We start from the raw sequence: 22500 nt of genomic DNA on the forward strand, positions 1-22500 counted from the left end.
TACATGTACATAACTGTGTGTGCTTGTGTGTTCCTGATCTCTCCATTAGAAAATGGTGACTGCGATGGATAAGAACTGGCACCCTGAGTGTTTCTGCTGCGTCAAATGCAGCCGCACATTTGGGGACGAAGGTATACACACCTCTCACAAATACACACATATCCACACACACACACACACACACACACACACACACACACACACACACACACACACACACACACACACACACACACACACACACACACACACACACACACACACACACACACACACACACACACACACACACACACAATATGATCACTCTAGCCTACATAAACACCTAGTAAAACATGCACATGGTGTGTGTGTGTGTGTGTGTGTGTGTGTGTGTGTGTGTGTGTGTGTGTGTGTGTGTGTGTGTGTGTGTGTGTGTGTGTGTGTGTGTGTGTGTGCGTGTGTGTGTGTGTGTATGTGTGTGTGTGTGTGTTTGTTGGAAGTCACCTAAATGGTCACTTTGAGGTCTTACTCATTTATTCCATTTGCACATCTCTATGTGTGTGTGTGTGTGTGTGTGTGTGTGTGTGTGTGTGTGTGTGTGTGTGTGTGTGTGTGTGTGTGTGTGTGTGTGTGTGTGTGTGTGTGTGTGTGTGTGTGTGTGTATGTGTGTGTGTGTGCCCATGTCTGTGTCTCTGTGTCCACAGGTTTCCATGACCGCGAGGGCCAGCAGTACTGTCAGCAGTGCTTTTTGTCCCTCTTCGCATCCCGTTGCCAGGGCTGCTCCCAGCCAATCATGGAGAACTACATCTCAGCCCTCAATTCTCTCTGGCACCCGCAGTGCTTCGTCTGCAGGGTGAGTGTGTGTGCATGTGTGCGTGTTTATCAATCATCTCTCTCCCTCTCTCTTTCTCCTTCTCTCTCTCACTCTCCCTCCCCTGGGAGTGCTATAGTTTGTTTGAGCTGTCTGTTGTGTGATCAATCTATCTATCTATCTATCTATCTATCTATCTATCTATCTATCTATCTATCTATCTATCTATCTGTCTGTCTGTCTGTCTGTCTGTCTGTCTGTCTGTCTGTCTGTCTGTCTGTCTGTCTGTCTGTCTGTCTGTCTGTCTGTCTGTCTGTATATTACCACTGTTACCCCCCTCCCACGAGTGTTACAGGCCGTTCTGTTCATGAATGGGAGCTTCTTCAAGCATGAGAGCCAACCCCTACCACCAGTACTTGCTCTCTCTCTCTGTCTCTCTCTCCCTCTCTCTCTCTCTCTCTCTCTCTCTCTCTCTCTCTCTCTCTCTCTCTCTGTCTCTCTCTCTCTCTCTCTCTCTCTCTCTCTCTCCCTCTCTCTCTCTCTCTCTCTCTCTCTCATGCATCGCATCTCACCACCACTGTCTCTCCCCCTCTTTCCAGGAGTGCTACAGTCCGTTCGTGAGCGGCAGCTTCTTCGAGCACGAGGGCCAGCCCCTGTGCGAGGCCCACTACCACCAGTGCCGCGGCAGCGTGTGCCAGGCATGCCAGCAGCCCATCCTTGGCCGCTGCGTCAGCGCCATGGGCGCCAAGTTCCACCCGCACCACCTGCTCTGCAACTTCTGCCTGAAGCCGCTCAGCAAGGGGTGCTTCAAGGAGCAGGAGAGCAAGCCCTACTGCCACCCCTGCTTCAACAAGCTGTTCGGGTGAACAGGGGATGGGGGATGGGGGATGGAGGAGAGGAGAGGAGGGATGGGGGTTGAAGAGGGGATGGAAGCATAACAGAGTGGGGGAATGGAGGGATGGTGGGAGGGGGTTGAAGGGAGGATGGAAGCATAAAAGTGTGGAGGGATGGAGGAGAGGAGGGATTTAGGAGAGGAGAGGAGGGATGGGGGGAGGGGTTTGAAAGGGGGATGGAGGTATAAGAGTGAAGGGATGGAGGAAGAGGCCACCCCTGCTTCAACAAGCTGTGTGGGTGAATGAGGGATGAGGAGAGGGGAGGAGGGGGAGGAATGGAAGAGGAGGAATAGAGGACAAAAGGAGGACAGAAGAGTGGAGGAGAAGAGAGACGGAGGAGGGGAGGGGTGGGATATGTGGGTAGGGAAATGGAAGAGAAGTAGGACGACGGAGAGGAGATGAAGAGATGAGAGGAGAAGGGGAGGAGAGGTGAGAGGTGGAGGGGGAGAGGTGAAGAGGTGAAGGAGAGGGTGAATGCACTTGTAAAAAAAACAAAAACAAAAACAAAAAAAACATTTACAGGAATTTTCCAACTTACATGAGTGTATTTCTTATTTTTTTTGCTCAGATGAAATATGGTTTTCATGAAGTGAATTTGTCACATTGCCCAGAGGAAATGATTGTTATGTGTTGTTCTATGGCTGATGATCAGGATGTATTTACTTTGCTATCTTTGTATTATTTTAACTTCTTACCGCTGAGTGCCTACTGTATCCTCTTTGCAAACTTTGTTGCACTTTGCATAAGATGATTTTCTGGTATCCAACTTTTCAGACACCTTTATTACCACTGTAAGAGAGGAGAGGAGAGGAGAGGAGAGGAGAGGAGAGGAGGATGAGAGGTGGAAAGAGAGGAGTGGAAGGGAGGGTTGGAGGAAGGGAGGAGGAGAGGAAGGGAGGAAACAGGGGAAAACAGGAGAAGGGTAAGAGGGAGAGGAAGGCAGAATGGGAGAAGCAGAGGATGAGAGGAAATGGAGAATGGAGGAGGTGAGGACAGGGAGTGTGAGAGGAAGGGAGAAGGGAGAGGGTGGGGAATGGGAAAAGAGAGACAGCACACCCCTGCTGGCACAGGTGGAGATGGAGAGGTGGAATACACTCAGGAAAACAGAGGGAGACAAAGAAATGGGTGTGGAGTTTTACAGCTGGAAAAAAGGGAGGAAAAAAAAGAAATGGTGCGTTTGAAAAAAAAAAGAATATGAAAAGCTCTTTCTTAACTGCTCTAAGACACACCCCACACCATTTCCCACCTCATTTGCCATTAGTTTTATTGTCATTCGTTTTTTTTTTACTTTTTTACTTCTGCGCTTACAAGTTTATGCTTTGTTTATGTTTATGTTTTGTGGTGGGGGGGGGTGATAGACAGTCTCTCTGAAGCTCTGGGAATAGGAGCTGTTTTTTGAGAGAAACCAGAAAGAGAAAGTGTACTTAACCAAAGTGAAACCACCAATGAGCTTGAAAAGGCTTTTTTTATACTGCCCAAAACTGCTTAAATTATAATAACTATAATGGGACCTTTACAAAAATCCCCTTTCATTCCAACACAGTTTGAATTAAATAAGGTCAACAGAATAGTTGAAGTTAAAGCTTTTGTTCGATTATTGCGGCTGAAAGGGGAATTCCCTCTCAGGACTACGTAGAAAAGCCCCATTCCTCTGATCTTGCATGGTGCAGCTACAACCCATAGAGGGCAGCAAAGACCAGTCAGAAGTGCCTTTATCCCATGGTACAAATTGAACGAAACCACGACTATTTGGATTTTAGGGTTAAAAAAAAGAAAAGAAAGTAAAGTCTTACCATAGCCTACCATAGCCTAGTGAAGTCCAGTCAGTGCAGCCTTCACCAAATAGGCCACTGGACAGGCCTCCCAAAATTCTGCCGTGTTGTCGCCATGATGTTACCTTGATTCAGATTATTGAAGCTCTGTTGTTGTACTCCCCACTTATTTGGCCATGATGTGATCAAAATGTAGCCCTGATGTGGCCCTGTTCTGGCCCTGATGTGGCCCTGTTGTTGGTACGAATGCTGCAGGCGCAAGGTGATGCGGCTAGCGCACAGAAGCCACATCACGCACAGTGTTACAGTACTTAGAGTCAGCTGCTTACAGTAGCTCACAGCTACAGTCTGCTGGGTTCTGTCCATCGGCCTTGATGTGGGCCAGATACGGCCCTGAAGTGCGCTTCATATGACCCTGATATAACCTTGATGTGGGCCAGATACGGCCCTGAAGTGCGCTTCATATGACCCTGATATAACCTTGATGTGGGTCTTGTGGATTTTATATGGCCCTGTTACAGCCCTTATGTTGTTTAACACACCCAAATTTGGCCACACACACACGCACACACACACACACACACACACACACACACACACACACACACACACACACACACACACACACACACACACACACACACACACACACAGAAACCACTGGATACCTTTTCATTGAGGCTATATTGCTATGTATCTCATTTTGCCCTGTGCTCTATCAGAACAGTTGAGGCCAAAGGCCAAATCAGTATTAGCAGTGATTGCTGTCTATTTCTATGCAGACACAGATCAATTGTTTTTCAACAGTTTCCAGTGTACACTTGAGTATTATCCATACATTGAAGGAATGGATTTTAAATGAAGGATTTTATGTATGTATGTATTATGTATTTTGTAATCTCTTTTAATATATTTGCTTTTTTACTGCAATATATAAAACACCACTGCTGTTGCTAATATATCATATTGCATTGCGTGTGTGTGTATGTAGGCTATGTGTGTGTGTGTGTGCCTGCGAGCGTGTGTGTGTGTGTGTGTGTGTGTGTTTGTGTGTGTGTGTGTGTGTGTGTGTGTGCGTGCATGCGTGTGTGTGTGTGTGTGTGTGTGTGTGCGTGTTGATATGCCGTTATTTTGTGGCTCTTGTGCATCTGTAGAATGTAGTTTGTTCAATGGTGCCAAAGACTTGTCAACATGTTTACCAATGCCAAGCAATCAGATGTAAAGGATTCTCTCAGTTATACATTTCTGCAATCTTCATATTGTCTTACAGCAACACCAATGATGAAAAGAATAAAAAAACATATTCTCACTGAAAGCCTGTGGTAGCCTATATTCCTTGATGATATTTCTGGCAAACATTGTAGGCTAAAACTTGAATCAGCGCACCTAATGAGAAAAAAATATTTAAGGATGTGCAAGGTACACACAAGAGCCTTCCAGATTTTTTAAAAATTGACAACAAATGTGTTTTTTGTTTGTTTGTTTGTTTGTTTGTTTGTTTGTTTGTTGTTTTCAAACAATCAATGAATAAACTGCTCATGAGGTAGCCGGGACAGTGCACAGTTGATGACAGTTAGGCTGGTAAACGAAGTTCCCAATGCATCAAAGAATATATTTCACATCTAGACCTAAATGTGCTCAGTTGGCAACATTTAAAAAATATATATATATATATATATTAATTTATTTCAGGTAGTCGTGGCCCATGCCTGTTAGGCACATGCTGACGTCATCCCTTAGGCTACCCCGCCCCCTTTACAGGTGTTGTAATTTAAATACCTTAACAAGTTCACGGACGCATTTGATGGGAACGATAACGCCAGGCGTGTTAAACCACAAACAACGTTACGAGCCAAGCAAAACCAAAATCAACAGTTTAATTTTGTCTCAATGCAAAAATGAGTGACTCGGAACAACTTGTAAGTAATGGTCTTGCCTCAAACTCAATACACACAAGTTGACTGTGAGCTTTCATGCAGCTCGAGCGCATTGAGCTCCCTCGTGTTCCCCCCCTCCCCAGATATTTATTTGTTAGTTATTCCAATGGCTGTGAGTAGGGCCTAGAACTACAGCAAGCAAATCAGTCATGTAGCCTACACTGTAAATTTAACGGATGTTATTTAGAGATTACGTGAACCCAAAGGTGTTGGCTCGACTTTGGCTATTATGGCAAATTGCCCGTGTTAGCTATTTTGCCTAGAAAGATATTTTTTAATAAAGTGGTGGGGACATGAAAAGTGGGAAGCTATGGGCATGTCCCCATCATCTACACCTGAAATTACACCCATGCTTGAACCATTTTGCTCATTAATCGAACTTAATTATTTGGGACAAGGACACGGAGAAAGAGAAGGATAAAAGTTCGGAGCCAGAGGTGGAATGGACGGGCAAGTGGAGCGACACCGAGTCGAACGGCATGGAGCAGTGCGGTTTGTTGGAGGAGATGGCCGAGGAGGACGAGGCGATGGATCTGCACAACGAAGAGACGTTCGGAACGGGCAAGTATACTTGAAGCAGAGGTCGCAAAAATAACAAAATGGTGTCCCAATAACATGTAGGCTATTGTAATAGATCTACACATTCACACTATTGTTAAGTGTAATCTGGGCCAATATTAACATATCATGTCATTTCCAGTGTAATTTTATACCCTGTCTCCTCTCCTTCTTGTGATGCCCTTCCTCCTTCTCCTTCATATACTGAACACCCTGACAGATGACCCAGACATGGACGGTTGTGACATCCTTGGAGCATCTATGCCAGACGAGGATGAGGAGCCCCAAATACAGGACGGGGAACCCCCAGGATCCCCTGTGCCTCAGCGGGCGAAGACCCCTGAACCCCAGCCTCCATCTCCACCCCGGTCGCCATCCCTCCCCGTCCCCCTCTCCTCCTCCACCCCACCACCGCTACTCCCTCTGCCTGACAGGCGTCCCACCACCCTCCCCCTGTCTTTACCCCTGCCCCCGCCAGATTCGGTGCCCAGCTTCCAGCCCCGAGGCCTGGACACGCGGCCCAGCAGGGGTGTGTGGATAAGGGGCGGGCGCAGCCAGAGGGCGAGGGGCAGCCGGGGGGAAATATTTGAAGACCCGGCGGTGCTGAAGGGCATCAAGGCAAGGCCCAGTCTCAAGGTGAGGTGTGTGCACGTACGTACGTGTGTGTGTGTGTTTGGGGGGGATGTTATTTGGTGGGTGTCCATACCTAATTGTCCATACCTACTTTATATCATGACTCTGGACACGGAGTCAGACGTCACTTTCCATTTACTCTTGGCTTGGGATTAAGCTGTCTCTTCCTCCACCTCTCAATGTGTGTGCGTGTGTGTTCTGTAGAGCATGGACAGTGCCATAGTGGATTGTTCCGACTCCTCACTATGGGAACAGTTTGGCTTCAGCTCGGTAAGCACTTAATCCATACACACCTCTACAACTTTACTTAATCCATACACCTTCACAAGTTTACTTAACCTACATACAACTTAATACACAAGCACTCTACTTTACACATACACTTCACCTTACACGCACACCCTGTGCCTTACACACATACTCAAAAGTGTGCGTGCGTGCATTCTCATTCTCTCCACAGTGGGTGCCACCCCCCCAGGCCTTTAAAGGGAAGTTTCCTGCCAAACCCATATTACAGGTGCGTGCGTGCATGCGTCTGAAGAAGTTAATGTAGCCAAGTCCGTCGTACAGGTCTAAAGTGTTCAGCTATTGTTTCTCACTGACTGAAACGCTGTGTGTAGAGTAGAGTAGAGTAACTTTATTGATGCCCAGGGGTAAATTCAGGGGCCTCATTCATCATCAGTTCGTAGAATGTCTTCTAAATTGTGTCTTAGGAGTGAAATTTAGAATGTTCGCAAGTACAGAAAAATCGGGATTTATCAAACGTGCGTTGGCTGCTCCTACGCACAAGTCTGCATGATAAATCCCACACCTTCCAAATCACTGTGCACGCGCGCATTCGGGGTAATTAGCATCCCGAAACGCCTCCAAGTAACCATATATGGTATTAAAATATATTCAAATGCCATGTTAATTCGAAGGCGCCACCCTGTTCGGACACACATGAACACACGCGGACACGCGCCAGTCGAAGCGCTGGCGGGAAGTGCGGAGATACAAGTAGAACCATTTTTGTGGCAGAAGTGGAGGTGCTCTCGACAGGAGGAGGACCGTGTTTCAAAATAAGTAAAAGGAGACACACATGAACGAAAACACTGTAAAATAGCACACTGTCATACTCCATTGTCATTCAAAGCAAACTGTAGCTTGCACGGTCAATATTATTTGCAATTTCGTGTTTCTTCCACTCACACGCATGGTCTGAGGTGTGCGTAGATGTAGGCACATTTCTACGTTCAAGTACATGTTCATAAATCCCACACTTTGCTCAGGAATGATCGCACGCACGCTTTACGCACATATATGTACCTAAGAACGCTTGATAAATGAGGCCCCTGGTATCCAGTGACTTGCATAAATACACAAATGCCCACATGAACATTTCAAGACACAAATAACAGGAATAGTCAGGGAGGGGAAAATAAAAATAAAAATAGTAAAGATATAAAATGTAAAAATCTAAATATGTAAAAAATGTGAAAAGGGTAATTGTGCAAAAAGACTTGCGTCTTGTGTGTGTCTGTCCCAGCAGGATGACTCCATTCTGGGTATGTTTGAGCGGCCACCATACGGTCCTCGTGTGCCCTCCTTCCCTCACTTCCTGCCCAAGTCCCACCCCTGCATGCCCACTTCCTTCCCCGGTGGTAGGAGGGGCTTGCCCAGGGATCCCCCGCCAACCCGTGCCTTCAACAACAACAACACCTGGTTCTCTCAGGTAAAAAGGAGATGTCACTTATTGTAGGAGCCATAATTACTTTCTTTATATTTTTTGTTTTCATTATGGTATCTACTTTATGGGTTTTTGGTTCACTTTCATTTGTGTTTTTTTGTTTACTGGTTATCGTGGATATGGGTGTGGCGCTGGGCATGAGTGATGCGTAATTGGAAGCCCTTTAATTAGTACTTACCTGGCACCTGCGCGTCAGTTCAGTTTGGCGTGGGGTGAGCATGGGGGAAGGCCATCCTTTTGTGTACCGCACTGCTCTCGCACTACATCGCATGGACTAACTGCAAACTTTGCTAACTCTGGAAGATTTCTTTACCTTGCACTGAAAGAATATTGCGGTCTAAAGACTATTGGAGTCTCGTTGATATGGTGAGCAATAAATGAGGAAACAGTAAGACAAGTTTATTTTGTAGTAGAAACTGTTCCTATTTCCTAAATTATCAGACTGTAGACCAAAATCTATGTTGAGGAGTTTAAGTTTATTTGACTCTTGTAACAGTTACACTGAAGTACACGCTGGGGCCCTTTGGCTGAAGTGCTACTCGCAATCCCACCCCCACAAACCGGCCGGCTTTTCTCCCTCCTCCGTGTTCTGCAGACAACCCTCCTTAGGCCGCGTTTCCATTTAAATAACCTTCCTTCAGCCGGTTTGGGGCCGGCTTCCGGCCAGATAGGCCACAGATTGGAGCATCCCTTCAGCCAATGGGGTGTCCCTCACACAGACCTCCCATTTCCCCAGGCCAGCCCACTGTTCCCTCCCACTCATCATTACATGTTTATCATAGAGACATTCTTTTCCTTAATAGTCTATATCACACTAAATATTCAATATGGCTTTGTATAAAATAGAAATCTCCTTCAATTTTCCCCTGCTTAGCCTACAGTGGCGCTGAACCATAGTTGGATCTGGTAGCCGCAATACTTGTGCTCAAAGCCTATTTGGTGCTTACAGTCCAGGACGGCGGACAATTGAAATGACGCTAGTCTACTTCAGAAAGACTGGGCCAGAATGACTGGAGCACTCCAGTCATCTGTGGTGCAAATACGGTGCATCTTCAGTCAAAAAATCTTGAAATTACCGTGTCGGGACATTAGGCCGTGATCACACTGGATGCAGATTTTACAGTAGGAGGCAGATTTGTTCTATTGTTTGTTAATGAAAGTGAGCGTATTCTGTGCTAAATATCAGCGCAAGGCAACACTACAGGTAAATCAGTGGGACGCGCATCGCGGATTGTGGTCAGAAATCCGCGTCCAGTGTGGTCGCACCCCTAGTCGGTTTGGCTACACATCCTGTACAGTTTGTTTAGCATCAAGCTTATGTTTCACTTCCTTTCACTCTGGTCACTCTCACACCCTCTTCTCTCTGCAATCGTCTCATTCTTTCTCTTTTTTTTCCCACAAAATTCTCATTCTGTCTTGCGGTGTCAGGAGTAGGGGTGGGTGATATAGCAAAAATATCACATCACAATGTCTTAACAGAATATCTCTATTCCGAATTCTAATCACTGTCTTCCATCGAAAAAATGAAAACAACAAAAAAACATTTTATATACTTGAAATTTGTAATTGGCAATTAATTAAATGTAAACACACTGTCACTCTCATAAAGTGCACAGTTGAAATACAATAATGTAAAGAATGAAAGTGAAGGAAGAATTTGCCTGAGGAAGATCCCTCTGTTGGATCGAAACGTTGCCATATGTTTAAATGAAATAAAGTATTTTTGGAGTTAATACAGTGTGCAGACCGCTTCATCACACTAAGAATGAAAGTGAAGACGACATCCTCACTGCAAGATCACCTATACGATTTCCCCACTTTGGCAGATTCGAGAAGATCTTGTACTCAATTTCACGGTTCACGATTTAATATCGTCATATCGCCCACCCCTAGTCAGGATCTGTCTGCATTCAATGTTTTGTTCCTCACCTGTGTGTGGGTGTTTTGTCCTAGATGACTCCCGGGGTTCCCCGCTCCTCACTGCGTCAGAGGACACCCTTTGCTCCTCATCAGCAGTACAACCAGGTGATGCCTGACGCCACCTCTAATGGCTGCTTGCTAGTACCCCGTTACCTGCTCTGAAACAAGATGTTTGGATATATATACTGTATTATGCTGACATTTAAAAAAAAAAATGTCCTCATTTGAAAACTGATTTGACAACTCTTGATAATGACTGTTATGACTTTGAACTTTGTGTGTGCGTGCCTCAGTCCTGCCCCACACCACAGCCCATGACTCCTAAGATGGCGCAGCCACGATTCGGCCCCCAATCTCCAAGGCCCTCCTTCTACAGCCCCTCCACCAACTCGCTGAACCGCTTCAGGTCTGTACTTGAAAAAACGTACTGTACTGAAAAATGCCCCCAATGTGTATTCTCCAGTTGTGTATGGCATCTAGTTTTCATATCTATGTGTAGTGATGGATAGATGGATCGATGATTTATTTGTCCTTTCAGAAAATCGTTCTTTGCCCATTCTGCATCTGATACAATTTCAAAGACATAGGCCTATAATAGACAAATCGCAATAGACAAACACAGCACCAACCCTCCCTCTAGGACAGTGATTCTCAAAGTGTGGTCCGGGGACCACTAGTGGTCCGTGACAGAGCTCAGGTGGTCCTCGAGGGGATTTCTATTTTACCAAGACAAGCTAGGAGTAAGCTTTATTTGTAACATTATTACAAAGCTAGACATAGCATTACATTACAATAAGACAGGCTTGTGAATGTGGATAAGAAAATAAGTGGTCTGCATCGAAATTAGCAGTGTCAAATTAGCAAATTCAGTTCACCCTAACCCTGAACATATTCTGAGGGGACAAAGTGGTCCTCGGTCTGAAAAAGTTTGAGAAACACTGCTCTAGGACAAATAGGACAAAGAAAAATCAACTTAAATACAGTACAATGCTGGAGTGAAGTTATTCAGTGCCAACGTGCAATGTGCTATTCAGTCTTACAGTTGTATCCATGGTATATGCTAGTGCAGAGGTGAGGAATCTTTTTTCATTCGAAGGGCCACTTCAAATTCATCCGAGAGCTGTAAAAGTCATCTGAGGGCTGCATTATGAACCCAAATGCCTATATTGAAGGCATCCACCTTTAAAACATACCCTACCTTCTCTAGGCCCCCTGAATATAACTTAATTGTAAGCAAATGTATTTTCTAAGTTTCCTTTACAAATTTTGTCATATTTCATGTGAAGTTGCACAACATTAAAACTGCATCGGGGGCCGGATAAAACGGCCTCAAGGGCCGCAAACGGCCCTCGAGACATAGGTTCCCCACGCCTGTGCTAGTGGGTGTGATTGGTGTGGTGATGATTATGAATAGGTATCAGCTTTCTGTATTCCGGTGACCCTTGAACTTTCTCCTCTACATCAGGTTCCCGGGCTCCGTGGCTCAGCTGCACCCACAGCACAAACGGCTGCTCAGCATGAGGACTCCCAAACCACGCAGGTGACCTTTCACCCCCTGTGTTGAAACACACAGTGGTTCCATCTCAATAGCTAACCTCCCACCCTTGCCCTTGTGCTTGTGGTCTCTGATGCCTCGCCTCCATGGACAAAACTATAAAGTTTCAACGCGGTCAGCCTAGGCACAACAACTTCTGGGGTCCTTTTCCCCCCATTTAACATCCCAATTGCAAATGAGAAAAGGACCTTTTGAATTGCACTTTCGCTGATTTGAATGTCTCATCGTCAATGACGACTTGCGACGTCATCACAAACCCAGAAGCATGAGAGAGGATGGAAGGTTACATATGGAAATGGACTCATTCATCCCGTCTTATTGTGTTCCTCCTGTCCTTTGCTCTGGTCTTGTGCCGCAGTGTTACAGGATCCCTATGCCAAGCTAATGACATTCATATTGCACCCCCCCCTGTATTTTTACTGTTTTTGAAAGAGTTTTATCGGTCGTTGAAGAACATTATATCACAAGTCCCCTTAATAAATCCCCTCCCACCCATAGAACCAATCAGGCCAACATTTTCAATCCTAAAGGGCATTCATATTGTGTAATGCTGTTTAATGCTCATGAATATGTTAGATTGATGAGGTGTGTGTGTGTGCCAATGCAGTTGTGTGCACAAGAGCTGGGATCCCTATTCCAACTTGATGAGCGATAAGGAGAAGGAGTGGATCATCAGACTACAGATGATTCAACTGCAGAGCGAAAACCCTCACCTAGACGACTATTACTATCAGGTACACCCACACTCACTCACACTCACTCACACACCAGAGTGACTATTATCTGACTATTATCAGACACGCACTTCAGGACAACTACATCAATAATGAGTACACCTGTTTTGAAAAGTATCGTTTTAAACAATATGTCGATAAGCGCGCTACTAGTCATTTCAAAAATGTGCATAGTTTAAGTTTAATACATCTGTTGAGCTTACAACTGAAAAGTAAGGTTAATACATATAACTTAACTTAAATGACAAGTTTTTCGATGTTTGTGAAATCAAAAGTGAGTGTACACCCCTTTGTTAAAATCCCATAGAGAGGATCATGATCTGCTGAAGTAGTCCTGGTATTCACATATGGCAAGTCAAGTCAGCATTTATCATCAGTTTCTTTATATGCACAGGTCTTACAAAGACATTTAAATTATGTCCATCACATGCATGCTTCTGTTGGTGAAATTCAGCTTCCCAATGTTGAATGTATTCATGTTGCCCCAATCCGTGTCAGCCTCTCAGTATGATGCTTGACTGTAAACATGGGACACTTGATCTTTGTAGTGCTCTCTTGGTTACCACTGCACATGCATGATGCCATCAAAAACAAATTTTGTTTATCTTGGTGTCATCAGACCACAAGGCATGGTTCCAGCAACCCATGTCCTTAGTTTATTTGTCTCTAATGAGACCCATGTTACCAAAGAGAGTAGATTGGAGAAAGAGGATTCAAACTCTGCCCACCCAATTCAAAGGACAGTGCTCAAGTTTGGTCTCCTAAGGGGGCGTTTGTCCCCTCCTCCTCCTTCTTCTCTTCCTGTGCAAGTATCCATGTGCGTGTCACTGTGTGTCTCTGTCCTCCATGCGTGTGTCCTTTTTAGGAGTACTACAAGCGACTGGAGATTAAGCTAGCAGAGGAGAAGAGGGGAGATTGGACCAAAAGGGACAACCCTAAACTCACCACACCCTACGTCACCAAGACTGAGTCCTATTTGCCTGGTACACACACACACACACACACAGTTGCACATAAGAGCACAAACACGCATGCACACAAGTTTATTTTCCCATTCCATGTCGGAGAGATTGAAAGAACTGTTTTTGTCTCATTTGATATTGTGTATGTGCGTATGTGTCTTTCAGTGGTGCACATCGAGGGATCACTAGGCCAGGTTGCCGTGTCCACGTGCCACTCCCCGAGACGGGCGATAGACGCCATACGTGCTCACAGCCCGGACGAGGTGAGTGCGCATGCAGACGTGTGTTTGTGAGTGAGAGGGCGGGTTATGCTCTGTTTAGAGCCTCCATGTAGTGAGTCAACGCAGTGAATATTCATTTGTAGCTCCTTCTGGCTACGCTATCCGTTTCCGTCGCAACGGTATAGGGTCAGCGAGATGATTGATCAAACTCGAGATGATTGATCAACTCCGTTAACTGCGCGGCTCACTGAATCATGACACAGGGAAGTTGGTCTCAAGGCATAAATCACCCTGTAGAGGGCGGACTTCCTTTACTTAAAACACTGCTCTGAGGTGAGGGCTGACATTGGTGTGTTTCCATTCCCTGTAGGAGTTGAAGGACGTCAGGCATCCCCGCATTGAAGTTCACATAGAGAAGGTACAGTAACGTGTGTGTGTATTGCAGCTGATCAACCTGAGTAGGTAGTGTGATGTATTGTGTGTGTGTGTGTGTGAGAGAGGTCCATGTTATCTATTGTATGTATTGTGTGTGTGTGTGTGATGTATATTTTGTTGCTGTTTATGCTGATCAAATGTATGGAACGTATGTATTGTTGGTGTGAGAGAGAGGAGAAAAGCTGTACGCCAGGAGCAGATGGGCAGTTAGCTGGCCACTCACTGCAGGCCCACCAGCTGGAGTGGTGTTGTGGTTCAGGGCTGAAACACAGAGAGAAGGTTGGACACTTCCTGATGACATCTGCTTCTGGCGTAAGGCTACATCTACCTGCGAAGGTGGTTGAGGAAGGCACCTCGTGTGTTTATGAATGTGTATTTCCTATGTTTGCCTGTTATTGATACAATAAAGTAGAATGTTTGTCATAAGTCTTATTTCTCTCGCTGACCCATGGGCACCGGAGGAAGTGCGACAGGTAGCAATGCCCAGCAGGTATTAACAGCTACCTCTACAATTCTGTTGAATTTGTATGTCTGTGTGCAGCTCTTCAGTCTATTGCTGGAGGTGGAGGAGGCAGAGAGGAAAAAGGGGCGTGTCTCGGCCGAGGAGAAAATCCAATTGGTTGAAGATATGGAGACCAAAGTGGAGCAGATCTACTCCCAGATACGACATGCTAACTCACCGTACGACACGCACACACGCACGCACGCACAAACGCACACACACACACACACACACACACGTCACACACTCCGTCTCTGACTGCAGTCTCTGACTGCTTTGTGGATGTGGAAAGATGGTTGCCAAAGTCATTAGTAGATTTAGAAGTAGCACAGTTATTTTGTATGTTTGGGGAAAAAATAGCTAAACTAAAGAAACTGAATACGGTCACCTGGAAAAGTAACAGACAAACGACAAACATTTATAAAGCATTAGGCTTCAAACTCGGCGGCAGCAATATTCCAAACACTTCTGCCCTCGCTGCTTCTGCGACAGACGGCAGTTTAACAGCTGCGCACTTTACGAGCCATACCAGACTACAACTTACTAGGGATGCAAACGATGAATCGATTAATAAACTTTCATCGATCAATGCATTAATCGATTAAAAAACATTAATCACAATTAATCTACAATTCAACTGATAAGAGACCCAAGTGAAATGGGCATGTGAAGAGAGGTGTGAATAGTGGGAATATTTAAATCACCTTTGGATTAAAGGATTGAAATAGAATTAATTTGAATGTGGTATTTTATCTAAAAGCCTTTCACTGTACGTCAGACAAACTGACCACACAAACTCGCCGTGAGCTGCACACCTACTCGCATGCACACCTACTCGCATGCACAGATCTAATCATCACAAGCGGGTATACACAGATTCATGGCGTGTGTGTGTGTATGGAACACAGTTCACAGTGAGTTCACGACGGTGAAGTGAGGTGAGGTGTGCGCGTGTGCGCGTTGAGGCTGCATGGAAGAATTGCTGCCATGTGCGTTGGTCTGTGAGGGGAGATGTCTCTTAACTTTTTTTGGTGTGTGTGTGTGTGTTGAGGCTTCATCGAGGAATTGCTGACATGTCTGTTGTTCTGTGAGGGGAGACGTCTCTTAGCATTTGCTGGTGTGTGTGTGTGTTTAGAGACTGCAGTGAGGAGCTGCTGCCCTGTCTGCTGGTCTCCAAGGGGAAGCGCCTGTTGGCCCGTCTCCTTCCTTTCCTATCCCATGATGCCGCGCTCTACGTCCTCACCACGGTGACCACACACCTGCCCCTCCTCATGACCAAGGACCAAGACCAGGTGTGTATGTGTGTCAGCTTGTGTGTGCAGCGTGTCACAGTTGCTGTGTGTGAGATTATACTCTAAGCCGCATCTTTCTATTAAAGGGGGTATGCCACTATTTTGGGGCTTAATACAGTTAAAATCATTGACTGGTTTGATTTTAAAGTCGATGATGATCAGAGTATAATGAAGCGTGATTAAAGATGACATCACACACAGGCCATAGACCAGGGAGGGAGAAGTATATAAACATATATATTCAGTTAATTCGAATCAATGTAAAATAATCAGCACGACTATTAAAGGGGTATGCCACTATTTTGGGGCTTAATACCGTTAAAAACATTGTCTGGGATTTATAAAGGTGGTAAAGTGTCTTATTTTTCATGTTAAGCGTTGTCTTGCTTTAAGCCAAGTTAAAAGAGGGTGCATGTCGCTAAGCTAGTGAAAGTCAATGCATCCGTGTAGCATGCTACATGCTACAGTGATCCATTGACTTTCACTAGCTTAGCTACACACTCCCTCTTTTAACTTAGCATAATGAAGCTATCCAAGCCAAGCTTTAAGACGAGTGTTTTTTTATTAGCTTAAAGGTGTGCTGTTAATGTTTGCATGCATGTTAAATATTTATACTTTTATGTTCTTAGGCGCTTCCGGTGCTGTACGCTCCTCTCCGTGATGTCATCTCCCAGTTGCCGTTTAGTCAGCTGATTGCTGTGTTGAAGCAGTTCACCATCATAGACCCAGACACCAGCGAAAATACCCTCATGCTCGCCTGCCAGAACGAGGTGTGTGTGTGTGTGTGTGTCTGTGTGTCTGTGTGTCTGTGTGTTTGTAGGTGTGTGTGTGTGTGTCGTCTCAGTTCGTAAGCTGTGTTTGGCCTGTTTGTGCCTCGTGCCCTCATGCCTCAGTCCTCTAGTGACCTCGGGTCTCTCCTCTGGTGCCCACCTGTGTCATTGCCTAGTTTGCCCCGTTGGTGGCTCATGTCTATCTCCTCTAGTTTGGCCTGTCCTCTCTGTTGGTGTCTAATGTTGCGCGCGCTCTCTTTCTTTCTCTTTCTTTCTCTTTCTTTCTTTCTTTCTTTCTTTCTTTCTTTCTTTCTTTCTTTCTCTCTTTCTTTCTTTCTTTCTTTCTTTCTTTCTTTCTTTCTTTCTCTTTCTTTCTTTCTCTTTCTTTCTTTCTCTCTTTCTTTCTTTCTCTTTCTTTCTTTCTCTTTCTTTCTTTCTCTTTCTTTCTTTCTTTCTCTTTCTTTCTTTCTTTCTTTCTTTCTTTCTTTCTTTCTTTCTTTCTCTGTCTGTGTCTCTCTCTCCCCTCTTCAGTTTGGCCTGTCTCTGCTCTACGTGCTGCTGTCCCAGGGAGAGCGGATCCTCTCCTCCAACCTCCCCATACAGCCCAACATCGGGGACTTCGAGAGCTGGTAGGCATTCTAACTCGGTCTGTGGGGACCACTTCCTCAAGAGACCACAAGGGGGCCTCAGTAAGCTGCTGGAGAAATTGAGTCATATAGGGCAGCAATGTTTCATGACTACACTGGCCATCATCCATGTAGATCAGCAATGGTAGCAAGCATTGAAAATTACACCATGGGATTGAACACCTAGCCTGGTCCTGACCATCCCATAATACTACCATTTCATTTCGTATTCATGGTCTGGCATTTGTTTGCTGTGAAGCGATTGTAGGAAGAAGGAAGTTAGCACTCAGTTATGGTTTGAAATTATTGGACACCTCTCACCCAATCGCTGGCAGTTACTCAACAACAACATAGCGCAGACCAATGGCTCTGGCGCAGATGTGTACGTCATTGTCACGAGCGTCCTCCCCCTTTCGTCCCCACGTGGGGGGTGTATTCGATTATTGGCTGTTTTCTGGGGGGGCGTTGCGATCAAAATTCTACTGCTCCAGGCACTCCACAGAGAAGCACGGCCAGACTACAGTGGTGGAGCCAAACCTTTGGCGGAAGTACGTAGGATGGCTCGCGAGGCTATTGAACACCCACCTGGGAAACTCCCACTGTCATTGTGACAGCACGCAGCGCACCTAATGGATGCAGTGTGGCGGGACGGTAGCCTGATTATCATCGACGTTCAAATCTCTTCGAGACTTGGTTTGACCAAGAGCATAGCAATTAACATTTCCCAAAAGGCATGGTTGACCCACCTCCCTTGGTTTGCTTATGGTTGTTTGCTCACCAACAAAGTGGGAGGAGTTCCCGTATACTATTTTCTGGAACTCAGAAAGTACTTGCATTGCTCTTGACCTGACTAGTTGCAACACTGAAAGTGTTGTGTCACCAGGAGGGCACAGCCTGGCACACACACACACACACACACCTCTAACATTTTCTCCCACATTTCTGATCTATTCCAAGATGTAACCACTTTTCCCTCAATGCATGCACATGCAAGCACATGCGCACACACACACACACACACACACACACCCCATCACTAACTCCATTAACCACATTCCCCCAATCCTTGTCCCCTCCCCAGGACTGATACGGTGTTCCAGGTAGCCCAGCAGTTGACCCAGTCCTCCCTGGTGGAGCCGCTCTTCCTGCCCCCCAACCTGCTGACGCTCTTCTGCAGATACCTGGACAAGCGCACCGTCCACCAGCTCAAGACTAACTTGGAGTAAGTGGACACACACATGCTCTCAGTTGCAGAAAGACACACACAAACCGATTGCATATCTTCATCTTTTATATATTTATATATATGAAGAGTTCAGATGCAAAACCCCCTAACTCCATTTCAGAAGACCTGCACTTCTATATGTTTAGAGAACACCGTTGTTGGTTTGGTTTACATTCATGTACTTGATAATACATAAAAATAGTTATATTACATAAATGAAATAAGAAAGATGCTTTTTTGATAGCTTTGTATTAAATAAAAATGAATTAAGATTATTTTCTGAAAAGGCACTTAGGGGGTTTTGCATCTGAACTCTTTATATATATATATATTAGCACGCAGCACGCTAATATATACAAGGGGCTTTTATGCCTTTTTTAATAGGACAGTCTGAGATGGTGGGACAGAGAGAAGGGGTGGTATCGGGGAAATGACCCCAGCGGGACTCGAACCGGGGTCCTCGTGGGCATGCAAGCCCAAATGTGGGGGGCTTAGCGCGCTGCTCCACAGCGCCCCCAGGGATTGCATATCTTCTGACGCTGTTCTGCAGATACCTTGACAAGTGCACCATTCACCAGACCAACTCAAGACCAACATGGAGTAAATGTACACGCGGTTCTGATTTTGTTTTATGACAAGCTGATGCTATGTACTCTTCATCCGTTAATGTGCCTTGAGAAGTGGAAGACACGCGCTTACACTATCAGCTGAAGATTTTTGAATGGGCTGCTGAATTCCACATACAGATGGGGGACATTCGCAACTCATTGAAGAGAATTTGTGTGAAATGACAAATGTTGATTCACTTGAAATTCCTGAATGAAAACGGTAACTTTAATTAACAGTGTGTAATTAAAAGGGTGTAATTAACAGTGCTTTCCCCTGTCCTCCTCCATGACTGAAGTACCCTAAGTGTGTTTGTATGTGTTCAAGTTCAAGTAATTTTATTTGTCACATACATGGTATTGTAGTGAAATGATGATGGGGTCATCAGCTCTGCATCTTAAGAATTAAAGAAGAAGAGTAAAAAAAAGGAAATAAAAGGTGAGAAATAAGTTAAAGAAAAAACTAAGAAAATGATTATTTCAAAAAGTCTCTGTTCAGCAGTCGCACTGCCTGGAGATAAAAACTTTTCCTCATTCTTTCTGTACTGGCCTGAATGGTTCTGAGTCGTCTACAGCAGTGTTTCCCAACCAGGGGTTCGTGTACCACTAGGGGTACGCGAGCACACATCAGGGGAAACGCAGAAAGATGTAATAATAGCAAATATATTGATTGTAGTCACATTGGGATAGAGGAATAGAGCATGAATGAGGCTGAGGGGGTACTCATCATATGACAAAATGGCTTAGGGGGTACGCAGGACAAAAAAGGTTGGGAAACACTGGTCTACAGGACTTAAGAAGGGTCAACATGTAACAGTTGGGGTGTGAGACATCCTGCATAATGTTGCGCATGTGTGCGCGTGTATGCTGTTACGTGTCTGAGTTTCCCAAATGGGCTTTCATGATGTCATCTTATGATGTGTCCTAATGTGTATACCTATAGGTCTGCCTCCGGGTACCTGGCCGTGGCATTGTGACCTCATCGGAAGGGGATTGGTCCACACCTGAATTGCGATTGGCTGACAACACCCGTCCATGGAGACTGAACGCCATACCCATTGTGTTTGTTTTGAGTGTACATGCATGGATGTTCATTTCCATCTCTGTGTGTGTATTCTCATTGATGAATAATGAATATGATTAATTACTGATTAATTAAATTAATGCCATATGTGTTATGTGACCTGTGTGTCATGAACTGGACATAGACATCTGTCCAAAAGATCTGTGCAGTATTTGTGAAGGGTGTGTATCACAAATACTTTTTGGTCTTTTTCATTTTTTTTCTCCATGTCACCTTATTCCTTCACTTAATCACACTTCCCCCTTTTCAAACCTGTTTCCTGATTATTGATTTTTTCCCCCTTCTTTTTTGAAGATGATTCTCTGTACAATTATGTATATGTGTATATTATTAATTATTATTATATGTATTTATGTGTTCAAAAGCCTTCAGGCTTTGGGCTGCAAGGCTGCCCTTGTGTATGCACAGCGCAGGTGTGCTCGTTCGCTATGTTGGAGGCACTGGTCTTGGCTGAACTCACCTGACTTCAATCTTCAATCAAGTGTAAAATTGTCTATTTTGTTGGCTGTTTCTAACCGATAAGTCATGCATTCTTGATCTGAAATGGGTTTTAGGATTGCCATACTAAAACCATGTGGTATACTAGTGTTTATATCACATTGTTCAACCAACGTTCACCATTTCAGATGCTGAATGCATTGCTGTAAGGCAATAGCCAGCCGGGCAGCCACAGAAGTTGTAATGAGTTTTTTTTTTTTCTGGGTCCTTGGGTTGAGTGGCCTTCACCTGCACTGCTGTTTGCAACCAGTAGATGAAGCTACTGAGTGTATCTTGAAAACCCAGGACCATTTTCTATCATTTTCCTAGCTTTTCTTCCCCCCTCTTTTCCTCCCCTAATGTTTTAGCTGTATGCATTGGGTTGCTGTAGTTTATTTAAATGACTAGGTTCTCTTCAATCTAACTTTCAATGTGAAATGTTGGCTTTTGACCTCTGCGTAGCAGGTAGGAGTGAATAATAATTATTATTGCTGTATATTGATCTGTCCTCTCATATTTGGATGTAAAATATCAATAGTGCCTTATTGCATGAATGTTATTTCTGTAATTTATTTTATTTGCCCATTTTGCTTTAGCTGGAAACAGATGTATGATTTAAATGTGCACTCTCTTCATGGTGTATAGCACTTGCAGTATAAAACAAATAAAAAAAACATAAAACCTTTGCTTTGTTTGCATTGTGTGCCTTTGCATTATGGTTATCCATTCAACTCTGCTGTTTACCCTAAAGAGGTGTGTGTGTGTGTGTGTGTGTGGTAAGCTTCACTAAGCTGATAAAATTTCATAAATATCTTTAGGTTTAGTAGCCTCAATGTTGGCTCAAATAATTAATTGCACAAGTGATAAAACTTGTTCATGGACCTCTTGACCGTAGGCCTACTGTACATACATTTGCAGTCACCATGTCCCATTTGGTACAAGCCACTGTGAAGCCATTGTGTGTGCCCACCCATCCTATATCCTCTGCCAATCCAAACAGTATTTACTATTCTATCCAAATGGAGGCAGAGCGGCACTGGGGACGCTGTGGTGCAGCGCACTGCAGCAAAGCCTGCAGCAATGTTAGCTAAGATGGCCATGGGGACCTAGCCTGATTATCATCGACGTTCAAATCTCTTCGACACTTGGTCTGACCAAGAGCATAACAATGAACATTTCCCAAACGGCATGGTTGACCTGCCTCCCTTGGTTTGCTTATGGTTGTTTACTTCCCGACAAAGTGAAAGGAGTTCCCGTATTTGCGGGAACTCAGAAAGTGCTTACATTGCTCTTGACCTGACTAGTTGCAACGCCAAAGGGTTTGCGGCACTAGGAGGGCGCAGCCTGGCTAATGGGGACCCAGGTCTGAGTCTAGCCTGGGTTATTTCCCAACCCTACCCCAAGTCTCTCGCCTGCCCATTTCCAGTCTCCTCTGACACTATAATAAAGACCCAAAAGCCCAAATATAGTTAAATAAATAAATAAAGCAAAGCATCAAGTAGCATTGAGATTTGTTTTGTGCGGACACCACTTCTTGTGAACACACTCACTCACACACAGAACCCACTTAAATATCCATGTGCGCACACACACATGCACATAGACTGATCCTGACAGGCAGCATGCATAGACGACAGGCAAATCTTGCGGACTCTTTATCCCATGCCAACTCAAACAGCGGTGATGCAGCCATCCCACAGCCCCTTGACAGCTCTGCCAGACACACTCACACACACACACCACCTGCTGAAGTACCCACAGTATCTCGAGTGGAAAT

General features: G+C 44.9%; 2 protein-coding genes across 3 annotated transcripts in view; both read left to right on the forward strand.

The window, feature by feature from the left end:
• The window catches only part of LOC134467997 (transforming growth factor beta-1-induced transcript 1 protein-like), a 32243-nt gene extending 30576 nt beyond the window's left edge, over positions 1–1667 (forward strand). For both annotated transcript variants that reach the window (XM_063222026.1, XM_063222027.1), the window contains 3 exons: positions 50–131; positions 687–835; positions 1393–1667. In XM_063222026.1, the coding sequence (XP_063078096.1) occupies positions 50–131; positions 687–835; positions 1393–1659 (498 nt within the window). In that variant the 3' untranslated portion in view covers positions 1660–1667. The remainder of the gene's footprint in view (positions 1–49; positions 132–686; positions 836–1392) is intronic.
• Positions 1668–5202: 3535 nt separating this feature from the next.
• Positions 5203–21409, forward strand: patl2 (PAT1 homolog 2). The gene is made up of 19 exons (XM_063222029.1): positions 5203–5377; positions 5794–5956; positions 6174–6589; positions 6791–6856; positions 7047–7103; positions 8118–8300; positions 10269–10340; positions 10529–10641; positions 11701–11775; positions 12398–12524; positions 13390–13507; positions 13652–13749; positions 14078–14125; positions 14684–14823; positions 15780–15936; positions 16566–16706; positions 17238–17335; positions 18414–18554; positions 20106–21409. Exons 1-19 carry the CDS (start codon positions 5357–5359, stop codon positions 20137–20139), a joined length of 2268 nt encoding a protein of 755 aa, XP_063078099.1. The 5' UTR covers positions 5203–5356; the 3' UTR covers positions 20140–21409.
• The last annotated feature ends 1091 nt before the right edge of the window (positions 21410–22500 follow it).

This window comes from Engraulis encrasicolus, chromosome 17, assembly GCF_034702125.1.
Source record: "Engraulis encrasicolus isolate BLACKSEA-1 chromosome 17, IST_EnEncr_1.0, whole genome shotgun sequence".
NCBI lineage: Eukaryota > Metazoa > Chordata > Actinopteri > Clupeiformes > Engraulidae > Engraulis > Engraulis encrasicolus.